This window comes from Helianthus annuus, chromosome 17, assembly GCF_002127325.2.
Source record: "Helianthus annuus cultivar XRQ/B chromosome 17, HanXRQr2.0-SUNRISE, whole genome shotgun sequence".
Lineage (NCBI taxonomy): Eukaryota > Viridiplantae > Streptophyta > Magnoliopsida > Asterales > Asteraceae > Helianthus > Helianthus annuus.
Genome location: NC_035449.2, coordinates 102,815,194 through 102,836,760, shown reverse-complemented (window position 1 = coordinate 102,836,760; position 21,567 = coordinate 102,815,194). Strand labels below are relative to the sequence as shown.

The 21,567-nt window shown below is 44.6% G+C and overlaps 1 protein-coding gene across 1 annotated transcript; it reads left to right on the top strand.

Moving 5' to 3' along the window:
* Nucleotides 1–305: 305 nt before the first annotated feature.
* On the top strand, nt 306–971 carry LOC110924826 (leucine-rich repeat extensin-like protein 3). Its single transcript, XM_022168813.1, has one exon. It carries the CDS (start codon nt 306–308, stop codon nt 969–971), a length of 666 nt encoding a protein of 221 aa, XP_022024505.1.
* The last annotated feature ends 20,596 nt before the right edge of the window (nt 972–21,567 follow it).

Below are 21,567 nucleotides of genomic sequence, written 5' to 3'. Positions count from 1 at the left end.
ACCAGCGAGACACTTTGTCTCGTTGAGCTCATCACCTTCATTCCATCCATCATTCGGGCCGCCTGTTCCAGACGAGCCCCAACATTCGCAACATTCTCAACACTCCCATCACTCCCATCAATCTCACCAATCTTACCATTCGTTGCACTCTCATTCCTTCCATCATTCGGATTCTACCTACTCCCCGGCACAGTTTAATCCGAATGATTATGTTAACGACTTTTTGGGCTATAACCCTTTGGGGCTATAACCCTTTGGGGCCTGTGTGTGGATTCTACCTACTCCCCGGCACAGTTTAATCCGAAATGGAGATGGACGACGACCCGGACCCAGAAATGCAGACCGGAAGACCGGGCCACCCAATTAGCATCTCAAGCGGTTCCCCATTTCAGGGATCACCGTACCGTGGGCCCGGTTCATACCAAGAGAGGATGTCCGCGTACGATTGGTACTTTACTCCTTCGTACCATAATTCTCCTACTCAACCTCCTTTGGTTGAACCCCAGTTTCAAGCAATTTCACCTCCACCACTTCCTGTTGAGGAGCCGCCTCAACAGCCACCTCAGCCACCTCCCGAGCCTCCGAGGCGAAGGAGGAATGCACGTAAATTCGTGTGTGGAGGACCTCGTTTTAGTTCTCCTCAGGGTTCCAGTTCTTACCCTCCTATTCCCGAGGACCCCCAAATGGGTGGACCCTCGCACGCAGTGCCGGAGAACGATCCTCCGCCGACTTCTTATGCACCACCGCCACCGCCAGTGGGTTTCGACAACCTGATCCCGACTTACCCAGGTTCATCTGGGTATAACCCATCAGGATACCCATCAGATTATGGAACTCATGATCCATATCTCACTGCTGCACAGTACAATGCACTTTATCCTTCTTCTTACCCTCCAGTTTACCCAAATGGATATCCGGTGCAGGGGTATCAATACCCCCATACCAGCAACTGTGACAACTCGAGTTTCTGACTTTCACTTTCGCATTAGATGCGCGTTGACTTTGACTGTTTAGTTGTTTGGATTGTGGACTTGAAATTGTACGCGTTGTGTTTTAATGAAACGTATTGTCGTTTTGCCTATATGTGATTACTTGCTGTGGTGGAAAATAATATTAGAATTATTATTAAAACACTTAGTCCAGGTCACGAAACATGACATACAGATCGAAGGATCACGAAGGATAACCTTAGGTTCGAAGGATCTCGAAACATACCCTTCGAGCAAAGATAGGATCCTTCGACATCTTTCGGCCCGAAGGATCACGAAACATATCCTTCGACTAGAATCCAGATCTTTCGGCCCAGTCTTTCTAATGGGCTTGGCCCATTCCTGTGATACGTTTATATATGTGAATGCATGTAAGTCGTCAGTTACTTCAAAAAAAAAAAAAAAAAAACCCTAGCTCCTTTGTGTGTGTGTGCGACGGCAGACCCCCCACATCCGAAGCCAAATCCCTTTTGTTGATCATTCTTAATTTCGGTTAGTGATTTACGTGTTTTGTTCTTGATTTCGACATACTTGGTTAATCTATTATGTGACTACATGCGAAATACATGTTGATCTGGATTGATAGGATCGAATGCATAGTATTGAATGGGTTGAATGATATTAATTTGATCAGGATTCGAAAACAGATTAACATGCCAATAGTGTTCGATTATGTGATACGTTATGCTAATCGACTGGATGATATACGTATATATGTTAGATAGTTGAACCGAATGATGATTATGTTTACATGACATATAGATGATGATTCGGATTGGTTGATGATTGATTCTGTAACCGTTAAATGATTTCTGGGAATGATAGTAACTGTCGTAGACGATCTTTGTGCCTTCTGTGTAACGTAACTGATGAAATGTGCTTGTTAATCGATAACATGATAAGATGGATTAGGGTTTTGGGGTAACTGTCTATGAATGAAAACTGTTGTGACCGAAAGATACTTGCTACTCGAAACATAGCTGTTGTGAACCGAAAGATACTTGTCCTTCGAACCATAGAAGTGTTGACCGAAGGATAGCTTTGACCGAACCATAGAAGTGTTGACCGAAGGATAGCTTTGATCGAACCATAGAAGTGTTGACCGAAGGATAGCATTGACCGAAAGATGACATTGGTTCGAAACATAACATTCGGTCCGAATGATAACTGTGATAACTGTGTGTCGAAAGATCACTAATGTGTCGAAAGATAACAGTTGGATCGAAAGATATTAGGGATTATGAACATACTTTGAATGACAGAATATGTGCTTGATTTATTTGGCATGCCATGCTTGGTGATGAACGTTAACATTTGTATTCGTGCACACTAGCTGATGATTTAATGTGAAATGATACGTGTTGTGCCGATATGCAAACTGACTGATATGTGAACATTAAATTGCATGCGTATCATTGTGAACGTGAACTGATTTGTTATACGTGCATACAATAGGACTTGATTAATTACTTGTGAGTGCATAACCTAGCATACCGAGCAAACCAAGGTGAGTTCACACTCCTACTAAGGCATGGGATTCCCGGGTCGTGGGAATGGGTTAAAGGTTTCAATTGACTTATAACGTACAAACGCTTTTCCTAGACTATCACCTATCATGGTCCTCGGATGTCAGGACGGTTCCGTAGGTTGGGATAACACCTACGTGGTTCCGTAGGTTGGATAACACCTACGTGGTCATATGCCATTACTGCCTCGGATGTCAGGCACGCACGTAAAACCTACGTGTACGCATTACTTACTTCTATCCTCGGTACAAAGGATACGTACGTGAAACCCACGTACACCCCATACGCGCTACTGTTCTCGGACGAAGAACAGGGATAATACGAATAGTCTAGTGGTCACATAACATGGGAAGCCCCCACCTGTATAACTTACTATTGGCCCTGTAGAGCCACCCGTTATTTACTGTTACGCATTTACTTACTGTGAACTCGCTCAACTAGTTTGTTGATCATTCTGTTACATGCCTTGCAGATCGTTAGGTACTCGGAGCTTGCACTGGAGAGGCGGGTCGTTGTGGGCAAGGATCGCGGTCTCTACGTTGAACTATTATGACATTTAAAACTATTAACTACTGTTGGTTTATTTACTATGCTTCCGCTACACTTTGAAACTATGGTTATGTTTTGAACACCTATCGTATTGAATGGATGGTTTACATTTATTTTACTTAATATTAATTACATGTTCAATATGATTGGTGGCTTGATCCTGGTCAGTCACGCTCTCAAGCGGTGATACTCCGCGTGTGGATTTTGGGGGTGTGACAGATTGGTATCAGAGCCATTGGTTATAGAGAACTTGGTTTTAATATGGGAAAAACGTTTTTATTAAAACCAGACTATAACCAGAACAGTGCTCTCAACGATCCACAACGACGCTTCGCTCCACGTGCAAGACTCAACTTCCTAGGTAATAAGGTTTATGTTTATTGCCTACATGCTAGAATTTGCATAGAACTTTGCTCGTAGTATGCTTACATTACCTTGCTCACAACTTGTCATTGCATGAGAATACTTATGTGCTTACACTCTTCTGTCATCGCACTATTCGCGAACCTTTCTCACTTATGTTGCCTTTGATGTGAAGATCAATGGCCGCACGAATTAACATGACTCAAGCCCAGCTAGAGGCTCTCGTTGCTGCGGCAGTTGCAGCCGCCCAAGCAGGTAGTATACCCTGCAGTATAGACACTAGGATCTTTAGATCCTACATTAATTCTCGTACTTAACTTTGCCCTATTCGTACACAATAGGTCAACCCGCTCAGCAACAACCTGGGTGCACCTTCAAGAATTTCATGGATTGTCGTCCTAGCTCGTTCAGTGGCACGGAGGGAGCAGTTGGACTCCTCCACTGGTTTGAAAAGCTCGAGTCGGTTTTCGAAATGTGTGAATGCCCTGAGGCTCGCAGGGTGAAGTTCGCCACTGGCACACTTGAAGGGATTGCGCTCACTTGGTGGAACGCACAAGTGCAGATCTTAGGGTTGGCAGCTGCTAACGCCACACCCTGGAATGATTTCAAAGAACTGATCAAGAGGGAATACTGCACTAGAGAAGACATTCACAAGTTGGAGGACGAGTTGTATAACTTGAAAATGGTTGGTTCGGAAATCGAAGCTTACACCAAGAGATCAAATGAGTTGGCTGTGTTATGTCCAACTATGGTGGACCCTCCATACAAGCGAATTGAGTTGTATCTCAAAGGTTTGGCACCAGAAATACAGAGCCACGTTACCTCGGCTAACCTCAACAACATCCAGGAAATCCAGCGTCTCGCTCATCGCATCACCGATCAGGCAGTGGATCAGAATAAACTGCCTAAGCGTATCAGTGCTACTGCTACCGCTACTGCTTCTACTACACTTGCTACTCCCAGTGAAAGTAAGAGAAAATGGGATGGGGATTCTAGCAAGGGATCAGCTTCAGTGCAGTCGCAAGCTCAACAGCGAAAGACAGACAGTTACCAGAGTCCGAGTCAGCACTCCTCAAGCAGCCACAGACAGGGAGGGTATCGAGGAAATCTCCCAAAGTGTAACACCTGCAACAAGCATCACAGGGGCCAGTGTATTAAGGGCCGTTGTCAAAGATGCCTCAAGATGGGTCACGAGGCCAAAGACTGTAGAAGCCCTCGTCCTGCGAATCAGGATCAGCAGCAGCCACCGGCACAGCAGAATCAGCAACAGGGCAACAAGGGGTGCTTTTATTGTGGTGCTGAAGGTCACATCAAGAGACACTGCCCTCAGCTGAACAGGAACCAGAACAACAACAACAATCAGGGCAACGGGAACAATAACAACAATAACGGGGGAAACAACAACAACAATGGCAATGAAGCTCGTGGTCGTGCTTTTGTGCTAGGTCGGGGTGACGCAGTGAATGATCCCAATGTGGTTATGGGTAAGTTTCTTCTCGACGATATTTATGTTACTGTCTTATTTGATTCGGGTGCTGATACAAGCTATATGTCATTGAAAATGAGTAAATTATTAAAACGTACACCAACACCCCTAGACACCAAACACGTCGTAGAACTAGCCAATGGTAAAAGTGTAGAAGCCGCACAGGTAGTCAAGGGTTGTAGTATTGTTCTAGCGGGTCAGACTTTCTCGATTGATCTCATACCCATAGTTTTGGGTAGTTTCGACGTCGTCATCGGTATGGATTGGTTATCCCAACATCACGCGGAGATCTTATGCAAAGAAAAAGTTATTCGTATTCCTCGCTCCAGTCAAGAACCTCTCGAAGTACAAGGTGACAAGAGTGGTGCTGTGGTTGGCATCATCTCTTTCTTAAAGGCGCAGAAATGTTTACGAAAGGGACATACTGCCATTCTGGCACTTGTCACTGACGCATCAGCAAAGGAAAAGAAGCTGGAGGATATACCAGTTGTGCGTGAATTTCCTCAAGTGTTTCCTGAAGATTTACCTGGTTTACCTCCTCATCGTCAAGTCGAGTTTCAGATTGAGTTAGCTCCTGGAGCCGCACCAATAGCCCGCGCACCATATCGTTTAGCTCCAACCGAACTGGAAGAACTGTCGAAGCAGCTACAAGAGCTCTTGGAAAAGGGCTTTATCCGTCCAAGCTCTTCGCCTTGGGGAGCTCCAGTGTTATTTGTGAAGAAGAAAGACGGTACGTTCAGGATGTGCATCGACTACCGCGAACTCAATAAGGTGACGGTGAAGAACCGTTATCCTCTTCCGCGCATAGATGACCTATTCGACCAGTTGCAAGGGTCGTGTTACTATTCCAAGATTGATTTAAGGTCAGGGTATCATCAGCTGAGAGTCCGGGATGAGGACGTCTCCAAAACCGCTTTCAGAACTCGCTACGGTCATTACGAGTTTCTTGTCATGCCATTCGGGCTTACGAACGCGCCTGCAGTCTTCATGGATCTTATGAATAGGGTGTGCAAACCCTATCTCGACAAGTTCGTCATTGTTTTCATCGACGACATTCTGATTTACTCCAAGAGTCAGGAGGAACACGAGCAGCACTTACGTCTTATCCTGGAACTTCTTCGAAAGGAGCAACTGTACGCAAAGTTTTCAAAATGCGACTTCTGGCTTCGTGAAGTCCACTTCTTAGGCCATGTGGTGAACAAGGATGGGATTCATGTCGATCCATCCAAGGTTGACTCGATCAGAATCTGGCCAGCACCACGTACACCGACAGAAATACGCCAATTCTTGGGTTTGGCGGGTTACTACAGGCGATTTATTAAAGACTTCTCAAAGATCGCGCAACCACTTACTATGCTAACACAGAAAGGTGTCGTTTACAGATGGGGTAATACGCAAGAGACCGCTTTTCAGTACTTAAAGGATAGGCTTTGCAGCGCACCTATTCTCTCATTGCCAGAGGGCACGGATGACTTCGTGGTTTATTGTGACGCATCGATACAGGGGCTTGGTTGTGTATTGATGCAGCGGGATAAAGTTATTGCCTACGCTTCGCGGCAACTCAAGGTTCACGAACGAAACTACACGACGCACGATTTAGAGCTGGGAGCTGTTGTTTTCGCGCTTAAGATATGGCGACACTACCTGTACGGTACCAAGTGCACGATTTACACCGATCACAGGAGTCTCGAGCATATTCTTAAGCAAAAGGATTTGAATATGCGTCAACGGAGATGGGTTGAACTTCTAAACGACTATGAATGCGCCATCAAGTATCATCCAGGCAAGGCCAATGTTGTGGCTGATGCCCTCAGTCGGAAAGACACTCTACCTAAGCGCGTGCGAGCGCTACAACTTACTATTCAGTCCAGTCTTCCTGCACAGATACGAACTGCTCAGTTGGAAGCACTGAAACCCGAAAACGTCAAAGCTGAAGCCTTACGCGGCTCAAGGCAACACATGGAACAAAAGGAAGACGGCGCCTACTATGTAACGGGGCGTATTTGGGTCCCACTTTATGGCGGTTTACGCGAACTTGTAATGGATGAAGCTCACAAGTCTCGCTATTCGGTACATCCAGGGTCGGATAAAATGTACCACGACATCAGCACTACTTATTGGTGGCCTAGTATGAAGGCTCACATCGCTACGTACGTTGGAAAATGCTTAACCTGTGCGAGAGTCAAGGTTGAATATCAGAAACCAGCAGGCCTACTTCAACAGCCCAAGATACCTCAATGGAAATGGGAAGAAATTTCCATGGATTTTGTTACAGGCCTACCTAGATCCCAGCGTGGGAATGACACTATTTGGGTGATCGTTGATCGACTCACAAAGTCTGCTCACTTCTTGGCTATCAAAGAAACGGACAAGTTTTCTACCCTAGCAGACATCTACTTGAAAGAAGTTGTTTCGAGGCACGGAGTGCCCACCTCTATTATTTCGGATCGCGATGCACGATTCACGTCAGAGCTTTGGCAAGCGATGCACAAATCCTTCGGCTCACGGTTAGACATGAGCACAGCATATCATCCTCAGACGGATGGGCAGTCTGAGCGAACTATCCAAACACTAGAAGACATGCTTCGAGCGTGTGTTATCGATTTCGGCAACGGCTGGGAAAGGCACCTCCCTTTAGTGGAGTTTTCATACAATAACAGTTACCACACCAGCATTCAAGCCGCTCCATTTGAGGCATTGTACGGACGTAAATGCCGGTCACCTCTCTGTTGGGCAGAGGTGGGGGATAGTCAAATTACGGGTCCAGAGATTGTAGTGGACGCCACAGAAAAGATTGCGCAGATACGACAACGCATGGCGGCAGCACGCGACCGTCAGAAAGCCTACGCGGACAAGCGTAGAAAGCCATTGGAATTTGAGGTCGGGGATCGTGTTTTATTGAAAGTTTCACCCTGGAAGGGTGTGGTTCGATTTGGTAAAAGAGGCAAACTGAATCCGCGGTACGTCAGACCATTCGAAATCTTAGAAAAGATTGGCAAAGTAGCCTACAGATTAAACCTACCAGCTGAACTCGGTGCAGTTCACAATGTATTTCACGTGTCGAATCTGAAGAAATGCCTATCAGATGAGACCCTTATAGTTCCTTTTAAGGAACTCACTATCGACGAGCGGTTGCAGTTCGTCGAGGAACCAGTTGAAATCACGGACCGGGATGTTAAGGTCCTCAAACACAAGAGAATCCCTCTTGTTCGAGTTCGTTGGAACTCCCAGCGTGGCCCAGAGTATACCTGGGAACGCGAAGACCAGATGAAAGAAAAGTACCCCCAGCTATTCGAAACCAATGCATCCACTTCTGAGGCTGAAGCTACTACTACTGAATTTCGGGACGAAATTCCAAATCAACGGGGGGATGATGTGACACCCCAGGAAAACCAGTGAAAGATGTGACTTACCTAGCTTCCTCGGTGAGTGCGTACCAAATTTCGGGACGAAATTTCTTTTAAGTTGGGGATAATGTGACAACTCGAGTTTCTGACTTTCACTTTCGCATTAGATGCGCGTTGACTTTGACTGTTTAGTTGTTTGGATTGTGGACTTGAAATTGTACGCGTTGTGTTTTAATGAAACGTATTGTCGTTTTGCCTATATGTGATTACTTGCTGTGGTGGAAAATAATATTAGAATTATTATTAAAACACTTAGTCCAGGTCACGAAACATGACATACAGATCGAAGGATCACGAAGGATAACCTTAGGTTCGAAGGATCTCGAAACATACCCTTCGAGCAAAGATAGGATCCTTCGACATCTTTCGGCCCGAAGGATCACGAAACATATCCTTCGACTAGAATCCAGATCTTTCGGCCCAGTCTTTCTAATGGGCTTGGCCCATTCCTGTGATACGTTTATATATGTGAATGCATGTAAGTCGTCAGTTACTTCAAAAAAAAAAAAAAAAAAACCCTAGCTCCTTTGTGTGTGTGTGCGACGGCAGACCCCCCACATCCGAAGCCAAATCCCTTTTGTTGATCATTCTTAATTTCGGTTAGTGATTTACGTGTTTTGTTCTTGATTTCGACATACTTGGTTAATCTATTATGTGACTACATGCGAAATACATGTTGATCTGGATTGATAGGATCGAATGCATAGTATTGAATGGGTTGAATGATATTAATTTGATCAGGATTCGAAAACAGATTAACATGCCAATAGTGTTCGATTATGTGATACGTTATGCTAATCGACTGGATGATATACGTATATATGTTAGATAGTTGAACCGAATGATGATTATGTTTACATGACATATAGATGATGATTCGGATTGGTTGATGATTGATTCTGTAACCGTTAAATGATTTCTGGGAATGATAGTAACTGTCGTAGACGATCTTTGTGCCTTCTGTGTAACGTAACTGATGAAATGTGCTTGTTAATCGATAACATGATAAGATGGATTAGGGTTTTGGGGTAACTGTCTATGAATGAAAACTGTTGTGACCGAAAGATACTTGCTACTCGAAACATAGCTGTTGTGAACCGAAAGATACTTGTCCTTCGAACCATAGAAGTGTTGACCGAAGGATAGCTTTGACCGAACCATAGAAGTGTTGACCGAAGGATAGCTTTGATCGAACCATAGAAGTGTTGACCGAAGGATAGCATTGACCGAAAGATGACATTGGTTCGAAACATAACATTCGGTCCGAATGATAACTGTGATAACTGTGTGTCGAAAGATCACTAATGTGTCGAAAGATAACAGTTGGATCGAAAGATATTAGGGATTATGAACATACTTTGAATGACAGAATATGTGCTTGATTTATTTGGCATGCCATGCTTGGTGATGAACGTTAACATTTGTATTCGTGCACACTAGCTGATGATTTAATGTGAAATGATACGTGTTGTGCCGATATGCAAACTGACTGATATGTGAACATTAAATTGCATGCGTATCATTGTGAACGTGAACTGATTTGTTATACGTGCATACAATAGGACTTGATTAATTACTTGTGAGTGCATAACCTAGCATACCGAGCAAACCAAGGTGAGTTCACACTCCTACTAAGGCATGGGATTCCCGGGTCGTGGGAATGGGTTAAAGGTTTCAATTGACTTATAACATACAAACGCTTTTCCTAGACTATCACCTATCATGGTCCTCGGATGTCAGGACGGTTCCGTAGGTTGGGATAACACCTACGTGGTTCCGTAGGTTGGATAACACCTACGTGGTCATATGCCATTACTGCCTCGGATGTCAGGCACGCACGTAAAACCTACGTGTACGCATTACTTACTTCTATCCTCGGTACAAAGGATACGTACGTGAAACCCACGTACACCCCATACGCGCTACTGTTCTCGGACGAAGAACAGGGATAATACGAATAGTCTAGTGGTCACATAACATGGGAAGCCCCCACCTGTATAACTTACTATTGGCCCTGTAGAGCCACCCGTTATTTACTGTTACGCATTTACTTACTGTGAACTCGCTCAACTAGTTTGTTGATCATTCTGTTACATGCCTTGCAGATCGTTAGGTACTCGGAGCTTGCACTGGAGAGGCGGGTCGTCGTGGGCAAGGATCGCGGTCTCTACGTTGAACTATTATGACATTTAAAACTATTAACTACTGTTGGTTTATTTACTATGCTTCCGCTACACTTTGAAACTATGGTTATGTTTTGAACACCTATCGTATTGAATGGATGGTTTACATTTATTTTACTTAATATTAATTACATGTTCAATATGATTGGTGGCTTGATCCTGGTCAGTCACGCTCTCAAGCGGTGATACTCCGCGTGTGAATTTTGGGGGTGTGACAGCAACCTCCTCCTTCCCAGCATCAGCAAACTCAGGAAATCCTGCAAAGGTTAGACAAGGTTGAACAGGAGGCAAGTGAAACCAAGAAAAGGCATAGTAGCTTTTTCAAAGGCCTTGCGAGCCTTATTAAGGGCAAGAAGAAATAGGAAGTTATTTAATATACTTTGTATTTTATTTTCAATCAAGTCCCCGTGAGGACATTATTTTCATTTTCTGTACCAAGTCCCTGCCAGGACTTATTTCTGTTTTTGTAGCCCCTACGTGGGCAGTGTGTTCTTTTTAAGACCCGTTTAGGGCACCGTGTAATAGTTAATGTTTCAATGAAATTTCTTTGGGTTTTATTTATGTACTTTATTACATCATTGTGACAACTCGAACTTTAGACCTATTTTTGTGTAACGTTTATGAACATGACACGACTATATGAACTTGATTATATGAACTTGATTATATGAACTTGATCGATTAATTGAAAGTATGATTATTGCACTCGTGTATGTAATGTATTATGTATGGTTATGACCCGACCGCACAACACACATACACAACAAATCGCACAAGCCCATGTTGGGTTACTTCACTCGCACACGGCCCAAGGGCAGCCCAAGCAAGGGCCGGCCCTCTCCACTTTCACGTGAACAAACACCCACCTAGGGGTTGTTCTCTCATTCGAGTGGCAACACATCAACACACACAAACCCTAGCTTCACACTCTCTCTCTCTCTAACCGAAGGCAGCCAAGCATCCCTTTCATCGAAGTGCATAGGATTCGGATCATTCTCCTGCCGGATCAATCCTCGTTCCTTTTCTATTCGGTTAGTTTGATTAACTATTGGATGATAGTATTATGATGTGTGCTCAATATGATTGATGATGAATTGTTATGCTTGTTTTGAGTAATTGTGATTATGAATGTATAAATGTAATCGGCCATATGTGTGTCTGATTTGGGTCCGTAGAATTGATTTTAGTGTTCATGAAATCAACTTATGTGTACTATAGGATATTCATGATAAATCGGGTTCCATATTATTGTTCTAAGGATAGAATAATGGTTGTCGGCTGCATGATCATGCTTGAGCTTAGTTGGATCGGTTGTATAGTGTTCATATGTATGATATTAGGGTTATGTGAATTAGTTGTAGAAACCCTAGTTTGATCGATGATATGCTTGTTGGATTATGGAAAACGTGTTAATTGAATGGTAAATTTGGAAACTATAGTAATGATGTAACTGATTGCTTGATTTGCGAAAAATTGTTAATCGGCCGCACAAGATCACACGTACAACAGGTCCACTCGCACAAGTGGACCTGATCACACAAGATGAACCATTCGCACAAGGAAACCCGATCGCACAAGGGTTCCTAATCGCACAAAACGAAATTGGATCACACGAGTTTAAACTATTGGGCCGGACAGCCCAAAGCGCCTCGCACAATCCTACCTGATCGTACAAGATCAGTCGGGTCGCACAAGATGTTTGTTATTTGTTAACTGCTGGGCCACAAAGCCCAATTCCAAATCGTACAACCCGAATCGCACAAGACTTGTGATAAATTGGGCCGTTTCCATGATGGAATATATATTGTTATTGGACCGAGTATGTGTTGTTAATTTTAAGTTTGGGCCGTATATGTTTTGGACTGCCTATACTATTGGATCACATATATTAATCGGGCCAAGTATAGTTTGGGCCTAGACATTCATATCGCACAAGATGGTTGGGCTCGCACAAGCTTATTGGCCCAACCATCCGAATCCCACAAGCGATGAATATTATACTTTGACTGTTTACGTGCTATACGTGTTTGCCATGATTTATACGTGATAGTAACGTGTTAACTTATGTGACGCATACGTGTTTACCTTAGTCAAAACCTGACTCGTATGGTAACCCTGTTAGGACGTGGTTGACCACTGTTAGTTCAAGAACCCTCTTCCTTTGTGTATCTGCCGAGCAAACCAAGGTGAGTTCACACAGCCAAGGCATGGGATTCCCGGGTTGGGAATTGGGTTGGAAATGTTGACATGGAATGATTACTCGTACTTACGCATTCACTAGACTATAGACCATCGTCCTCAGGATAGTCAGGACACGTTACGTAAATCCTGCGTAACCCAGTAATTGCCAATTGTCTCCCGGGTCGGGAGGACACGTTACGCAAATCCTGCGTAACCCAATACCCTATACTGTCTTCCGGGTCGGAAGGACACGCTGCGTAAATCCTGCGTAGCCCCCACGCGTACCACTGTCCTCGGGGAAGGGCACGTCACGTAAATCCTGCGTGACCCTGTACGTATTCCTGTTCTCGGTTTAAGAAGAACACATGGTTGCACTAGTCTAGCAAGTACCATAATGGGAATCCCCCATTGTTAAGGATAATCGTGAGAATCCCTCACCACTAGATGAACTTACGCATTACTGTTATGAACTTACTTTCTGTGAACTCGCTCAAATAGTTTGTTGATTATTTGCTGCATGCCTTGCAGGACCTTAGGTATACTTGGAGCTTGCACCAGAGGAGAAGCGGGTCGTTGTGGACAAGAACATGTGAATGCTTATTAAACACTGTTACATTCACTCATGGATACTTATGTTTTGGGTTTTACATTTAATGCTTCCGCTACATATACAATGTTTGGTTTTGAGCATCAATTATGTCTATGATTATTATTAAATGCTATGTTTGATATAATTGGTGGCTTGATCCTGGTCATGTCACGCCTCCAGGCGGTGGTACTCCGCGTGTGGATTTTGGGGGTGTGACAGATTGGTATCAGAGCCATTGGTTATAGAGAACTTGGTTTTAATATGGGAAAACGTTTTTATTAAAACCGGACTATAACCAGAACAGTGCTCACAACGATCCACAACGACGCTTCACTCCACGTGCAAGACTCGACACCCTAGGTAATAAGGTTTATGTTTATTGCCTGTTTGCTAGAATTGCTTAGAACTTTGCTCGCATTACGTTTAGATACACATGATACTATAGCATGAGAATCCCTACGTGCTTACACTTTTCTGTCATCGCCCTACTCGCGAACCACTCTCACTCACGTTACTTTTTACTATGAAGATCATGTCTGGAAGAATTAACATGACACAAGCCCAGCTAGAGGCTCTCGTTCAAGCTCAAGTTGCTGCGGCACTTGCAGCTGCTCAAGCAGGTAGTATATCCTGTAGTCATAACTTACGCTAGGATCTTTAGATCCTACACTCCTAAACTAGCCCTTGTATTTAAACTTTGCCCTATTCGTACACAATAGGTCAACCAGCGCAGCAAGTTTGCACCTTTAAGAACTTCATGGACTGTCGTCCAAGTACCTTCAGCGGCACAGAGGGGGCAGTGGGACTCCTCCACTGGTTCGAAAAGTTAGAGTCAGTATTCGAAATGTGCGAGTGCCCTGAGGCTCGCAAAGTCAAGTATGCAACTGGCACCTTGGAAGGAATCGCGCTAACCTGGTGGAACGCACAGGTGCAAATTCTGGGGTTGGCAGCTGCTAACGCCACACCCTGGAACGATTTTAAGGAACTTATCAAGAGAGAATATTGCACGCGTGAAGATATTCACAAGCTGGAAGACGAGTTGTATAATCTGAAAATGGTTGGGTCTGAGATCGAAGCGTATACTAAACGGTCAAACGAGCTGGCCGTGCTGTGTCCAACTATGGTAGACCCTCCATACAAGTGCATCGAGATGTATCTCAAAGGGTTGGCACCAGAAATCCAGAGCCATGTTACCTCGGCTAATCTTGACAACATCCAGGAAATTCAACGCCTCGCTCATCGTATCACCGATCAGGCAGTGGATCAGAATAAACTGCCTAAACGTGTCAGCGCTACTGCTACAGTCACTCCTTCAGCTACTCCCACTACTACAAGCGACAGCAAAAGAAAGTGGGATGGAGATTCCAGTAAAGGTTCAGCCTCTGTTCAGTCTCAAGCTCAGCAACAGAAGACTGACCACTACCAGAGTCCCAGTCAGCAATCCTCTGGTGGTCATAGACGGGGAAGATATCAGGGTTTTCACCCCAAGTGTCACAACTGCAACAGGCACCATAGCGGCCCATGCAACAAGGGTCGTTGCCAAAGGTGTCTCAAGATGGGGCACGAGGCTAAAGACTGTAGGAGCCCTCGTCCTGCAAATCAGAACCAGCAACCACAACAACCAGCTCCACAGAACCAGCAGCAGCAGCAGCCACAGCGTGGAAACCGGGGATGTTTCCAGTGTGGGGCTGAAGGTCATTTCAAACGCGATTGTCCTCAGTTGAACCAGAACCGCAACAATAATCAGGGCAATGGCAACAACAACGGGGGAAACAACAACGGCAACGAGGCAAGGGGACGTGCATTCGTACTAGGTCGAGGCGACGCAGTGAACGATCCCAACGTAGTTATGGGTAAGTTTCTCCTCGACAATATTTACGTTACTGTTTTGTTTGATTCGGGTGCGGATACAAGCTATATGTCTGTGAAAATGTGTCAACTGCTAAAACGTGCACCAACACTTTTACCCACCAAACATGTAGTAGAGTTAGCTAACGGTAAAAGTCTAGAAGCCACGCACGTAGTTCAGGGTTGTAATCTTATCCTAGCTGGTCAAGCTTTCTCTATCGATCTCATTCCCATAGTTTTGGGTAGTTTCGACGTCGTGATTGGGATGGATTGGCTATCTCAACACCAGGCAGAGATCTTATGCAGTGAGAAGATCATTTGTATTCCTCGTTCTAGTCAAGAACCTCTCGAAGTTCAAGGTGACAAGAGTGGTGCAGTGGTCGGCATCATCTCTTTCTTGAAGGCTCAGAAATGCTTACGAAAGGGTCACACAGCCATTCTGGCTCTTGTTTCAGATGCATCAGCAAAAGAAAAGAAATTGGAGGATATTCCAATTGTACGCGATTACCCTCAGGTGTTTCCTGAAGACCTACCTGGCTTACCGCCTCATCGTCAGGTCGAATTTCAAATCGAGCTCGCTCCAGGAGCAGCACCCATGGCTCGCGCACCATACTGTCTAGCTCCATCAGAATTGAAGGAACTGTCAAAGCAGCTACAAGAGCTCTTGGAAAAGGGCTTCATTCGTCCAAGCTCTTCGCCTTGGGGAGCTCCAGTACTATTTGTGAAAAAGAAAGACGGTACGTTCAGGATGTGCATCGACTACCGTGAACTCAACAAGGTGACGGTGAAGAACCGTTATCCTCTTCCGCGCATAGACGACTTATTCGACCAGTTGCAAGGGTCGTGTTACTATTCGAAGATAGACTTGAGGTCGGGGTACCATCAGCTGAGAGTCCGGGATGAGGACGTCTCCAAGACTGCATTCAGAACTCGTTATGGCCACTAGGAGTTTCTTGTCATGCCGTTCGGGTTAACGAACGCGCCTGCCGTATTTATGGATCTTATGAACAGGGTGTGTAAACCCTATCTCGACAAGTTCGTCATAGTATTCATCGACGACATTCTGATCTACTCCAAGAGTCAGGAGGAACACGAGCAGCATCTACGCCTCATTTTGGAACTCCTTCGGAAGGAACAACTGTACGCTAAGTTTTCGAAATGCGACTTCTGGCTTCGTGAAGTCCACTTCTTAGGCCACGTAGTAAACGAGGATGGGATCCATGTCGATCCATCCAAGGTAGACTCGATCAGGAACTGGCCTGCACCACGAACGCCAACGGAAATACGCCAATTCTTGGGTTTGGCAGGTTATTACAGACGGTTTATTAAAGACTTTTCGAAGATTGCTCAGCCGCTTACGTTACTGACACAGAAGGGTTTCACTTATCGCTGGGGAGAGCCCCAGGAGACTGCTTTTCAGCACCTAAAGGATAGGCTTTGCAGTGCACCTATCCTCTCTCTACCAGAGGGCACAGACGACTTTGTGGTTTATTGTGATGCATCCATTCGGGGACTTGGATGTGTGTTAATGCAGCGCGACAAGGTTATTGCTTACGCTTCACGTCAACTCAAGATTCATGAACGGAACTACACGACGCACGATCTAGAGCTGGGAGCTGTTGTTTTCGCGCTTAAGATATGGCGACACTACCTGTACGGTACCAGGTGCACGATTTACACCGATCACAGGAGTCTCGAACATATCCTTAAGCAGAAGGATTTGAACATGCGTCAACGAAGATGGGTTGAATTACTGAACGATTACGAATGCGCCATCAAGTACCATCCAGGCAAAGCCAATGTTGTGGCTGATGCCCTCAGTCGGAAAGACACTTTACCTCGGCGCGTGCGAGCGCTACAGCTTACGATTCAGTCTAGCCTTCCTGCACAGATACGAAACGCTCAGGTAGAAGCATTGAAACCCGAAAACGTTAAGGCAGAAGCCTTACGCGGCTCACGACAGCAAATGGAACAGAAGGCAGACGGCGCCTACTATGTAACGGGGCGTATTTGGGTCCCACTTTATGGCGGTCTACGCGAACTTGTGATGGACGAAGCACACAAGTCTCGCTACTCGGTACATCCAGGGTCGGATAAAATGTACCACGACATCAGCACTACTTATTGGTGGCCTAGTATGAAGGCCCACATCGCTACGTACGTTGGAAAGTGCTTGACCTGTGCGAGAGTCAAGGTTGAATATCAGAAACCAGCTGGCCTACTTCAGCAGCCTAAGATACCTCAATGGAAATGGGAAGAAATTTCCATGGATTTTGTTACAGGCCTACCTAGATCCCAGCGTGGGAATGATACTATATGGGTGATCGTGGATCGACTCACCAAGTCTGCACACTTCTTAGCTATAAAGGAAATGGATAAGTTCTCCACTCTCGCATACATATACTTAAAGGAAGTCGTTTCGAGGCACGGGGTGCCCACCTCCATCATTTCGGATCGCGATGCACGATTCACGTCAGAACTTTGGCAAGCAATGCACAAATCTTTCGGCTCAAGATTAGACATGAGCACAGCGTACCATCCTCAGACGGATGGGCAGTCTGAGCGAACGATCCAAACTCTAGAAGACATGCTTCGGGCATGCGTCATCGATTTCGGCAACGGCTGGGAAAAGCATCTCCCTTTGGTGGAGTTCTCGTATAATAATAGTTATCACACCAGCATTCAAGCCGCTCCATTCGAGGCATTGTACGGGCGTAAATTTCGGTCACCTCTCTGTTGGGCAGAGGTGGGGGATAGTCAGATTACGGGTCCAGAGATTGTAGTGGATGCCACAGAAAAGATAGCACAGATACGACAACGCATGGCGGCAGCACGCGACCGTCAGAAAGCCTACGCGGACAAGCGTAGAAAGCCTTTGGAATTTCAGGTCGGGGACCGGGTTTTATTGAAAGTCTCACCCTGGAAGGGTGTAGTTCGTTTTGGCAAACGGGGCAAACTGAATCCGCGATACGTCGGACCATTCGAAATCATAGAAAAGATTGGCAAAGTAGCCTACAAGTTGAACCTACCAGCTGAACTCGGGGCAGTTCACAATGTCTTTCATGTGTCGAACCTAAAGAAGTGCCTATCAGATGAAAACCTCATCATTCCTTTTAAAGAACTCACTATCGACGAGCGGTTGCAGTTCGTCGAGGAACCAGTAGAAATCACGGACCGGGATGTGAAGGTCCTCAAAAACAAGAGAATCCCTCTTGTTCGAGTACGTTGGAACTCCAAACGTGGCCCAGAGTACACCTGGGAACGCGAAGACAGGATGACAGAAAAGTACCCTCAATTATTCGGAACCAATGCAACCACTGCTGAGGCTGAAGCTACTACTTCGGAATTTCGGGACGAAATTCCAGATCAACGGGGGGAGGATGTGACACCCCAGGAAAACCAGTGAACGATTGAACTTACCTAGCTTCCTCAGTGAGTGCATACCAAATTTCGGGACGAAATTTCCAATTAGTTGGGGATAATGTGACAACTCGAACTTTTGACCTATTTTTGTGTAACGTTTATGAACATGACACGACTATATGAACTTGATTATATGAACTTGATTATATGAACTTGATCGATTAATTGAAAGTATGATTATTACACTCGTGTATGTAATGTATTATGTATGGTTATGACCCGACCGCACAACACACATACACAACAAATCGCACAAGCCCATGTTGGGTTACTTCACTCGCACACGGCCCAAGGGCAGCCCAAGCAAGGGCCGACCCTCTCCACTTTCACGTGAACAAACACCCACCTAGGGGTTGTTCTCTCATTCGAGTGGCAACACATCAACACACACAAACCCTAGCTTCACACACTCTCTCTCTCTCTAACCGAAGGCAGCCAAGCATCCCTTTCATCGAAGTGCATAGGATTCGGATCATTCTCCTGCCGGATCAATCCTCGTTCCTTTTCTATTCGGTTAGTTTGATTAACTATTGGATGATAGTATTATGATGTGTGCTCAATATGATCGATGATGAATTGTTATGCTTGTTTTGAGTAATTGTGATTATGAATGTATAAATGTAATCGGCCATATGTGTGTCTGATTTGGGTCCGTAGAATTGATTTTAGTGTTCATGAAATCAACTTATGTGTACTATAGGATATTCATGATAAATCGGGTTCCATATTATTGTTCTAAGGATAGAATAATGGTTGTCGGCTGCATGATCATGCTTGAGCTTAGTTGGATCGGTTGTATAGTGTTCATATGTATGATATTAGGGTTATGTGAATTAGTTGTAGAAACCCTAGTTTGATCGATGATATGCTTGTTGGATTATGGAAAACGTGTTAATTGAATGGTAAATTTGGAAACTATAGTAATGATGTAACTGATTGCTTGATTTGCGAAAAATTGTTAATCGGCCGCACAAGATCACACGTACAACAGGTCCACTCGCACAAGTGGACCTGATCACACAAGATGAACCATTCGCACAAGGAAACCCGATCGCACAAGGGTTCCTAATCGCACAAAACGAAATTGGATCACACGAGTTTAAACTATTGGGCCGGACAGCCCAAAGCGCCTCGCACAATCCAACCTGATCGTACAAGATCAGTCGGGTCGCACAAGATGTTTGTTATTTGTTAACTGCTGGGCCACAAAGCCCAATTCCAAATCGTACAACCCGAATCGCACAAGACTTGTGATAAATTGGGCCGTTTCCATGATGGAATAGATATTGTTATTGGACCGAGTATGTGTTGTTGATTTTAAGTTTGGGCCGTATATGTTTTGGACTGCCTATACTATTGGATCACATATATTAATCGGGCCAAGTATAGTTTGGGCCTAGACATTCATATCGCACAAGATGGTTGGGCTCGCACAAGCTTATTGGCCCAACCATCCGAATCCCACAAGCGATGAATATTATACTTTGACTGTTTACGTGCTATACGTGTTTGCCATGATTTATACGTGATAGTAACGTGTTAACTTATGTGACGCATACGTGTTTACCTTAGTCAAAACCTGACTCGTATGGTAACCCTGTTAGGACGTGGTTGACCACTGTTAGTTCAAGAACCCTCTTCCTTTGTGTATCTGCCGAGCAAACCAAGGTGAGTTCACACAGCCAAGGCATGGGATTCCCGGGTTGGGAATTGGGTTGGAAATGTTGACATGGAATGATTACTCGTACTTACGCATTCACTAGACTATAGACCATCGTCCTCAGGATAGTCAGGACACGTTACGTAAATCCTGCGTAACCCAGTAATTGCCAATTGTCTCCCGGGTCGGGAGGACACGTTACGCAAATCCTGCGTAACCCAATACCCTATACTGTCTTCCGGGTCGGAAGGACACGCTGCGTAAATCCTGCGTAGCCCCCACGCGTACCACTGTCCTCGGGGAAGGGCACGTCACGTAAATCCTGCGTGACCCTGTACGTATTCCTGTTCTCGGTTTAAGAAGAACACATGGTTGCACTAGTCTAGCAAGTACCATAATGGGAATCCCCCATTGTTAAGGATAATCGTGAGAATCCCTCACCACTAGATGAACTTACGCATTACTGTTATGAACTTACTTTCTGTGAACTCGCTCAACTAGTTTGTTGATTATTTGCTGCATGCCTTGCAGGACCTTAGGTATACTTGGAGCTTGCACCAGAGGAGAAGCGGGTCGTTGTGGACAAGAACATGTGAATGCTTATTAAACACTTTTACATTCACTCATGGATACTTATGTTTTGGGTTTTACATTTAATGCTTCCGCTACATATACAATGTTTGGTTTTGAGCATCAATTATGTCTATGATTATTATTAAATGCTATGTTTGATATAATTGGTGGCTTGATCCTGGTCATGTCACGCCCCCAGGCGGTGGTACTCCGCGTGTGGAATTTTGGGGGTGTGACAATCATCATGCTTTATCCTTTAAATTTATAATTGACCTGTCAAAGAAATTCTTAGAGGTATAACCTAGCCAAAATATTAAATGGCTATGATGGTACAACCTTTTTAAGACAGTGAATCTCTATTAACATCTGAAAACATGTTAATAATCCTGGCTGTGCGGTACGGGAAACCACACAAGCTTCCAAAATGTAGTTGGATTTTTCCAAGTCACTTATGTATAGCCTATATGATCAATGTGAATCATGGCAAACAAACATCAATATGATGAATACACCAAAACATCCATTAGAGATGTATGCTTATAAGCAAAGGTGTAATAATGACAATGATAGTTTTTATTATAAACTTTTTGTCAAAAATGCGATGAACTATATTCGACCCTTAAAAAGATCTCTGATCCAAGAGATCAATAATTGTATTTTAATCGTCCTTGTGACAAGGCCTTTGTGCCATCTAAATGTCCTTCGAGACGAGCCTTGTGCTAAATAAAAATGTCTTCATGACATTGACAGTTGTGATTTATATCCTCTGTCTAATAAATAAAAAGGGATT

Coding starts and splice junctions, on each gene's coding strand:
- LOC110924826 (XM_022168813.1), top strand. CDS start 306: ATGGAGATGGACGACGACCCGGACCCAGAAATGCAGACCGGAAGACCG.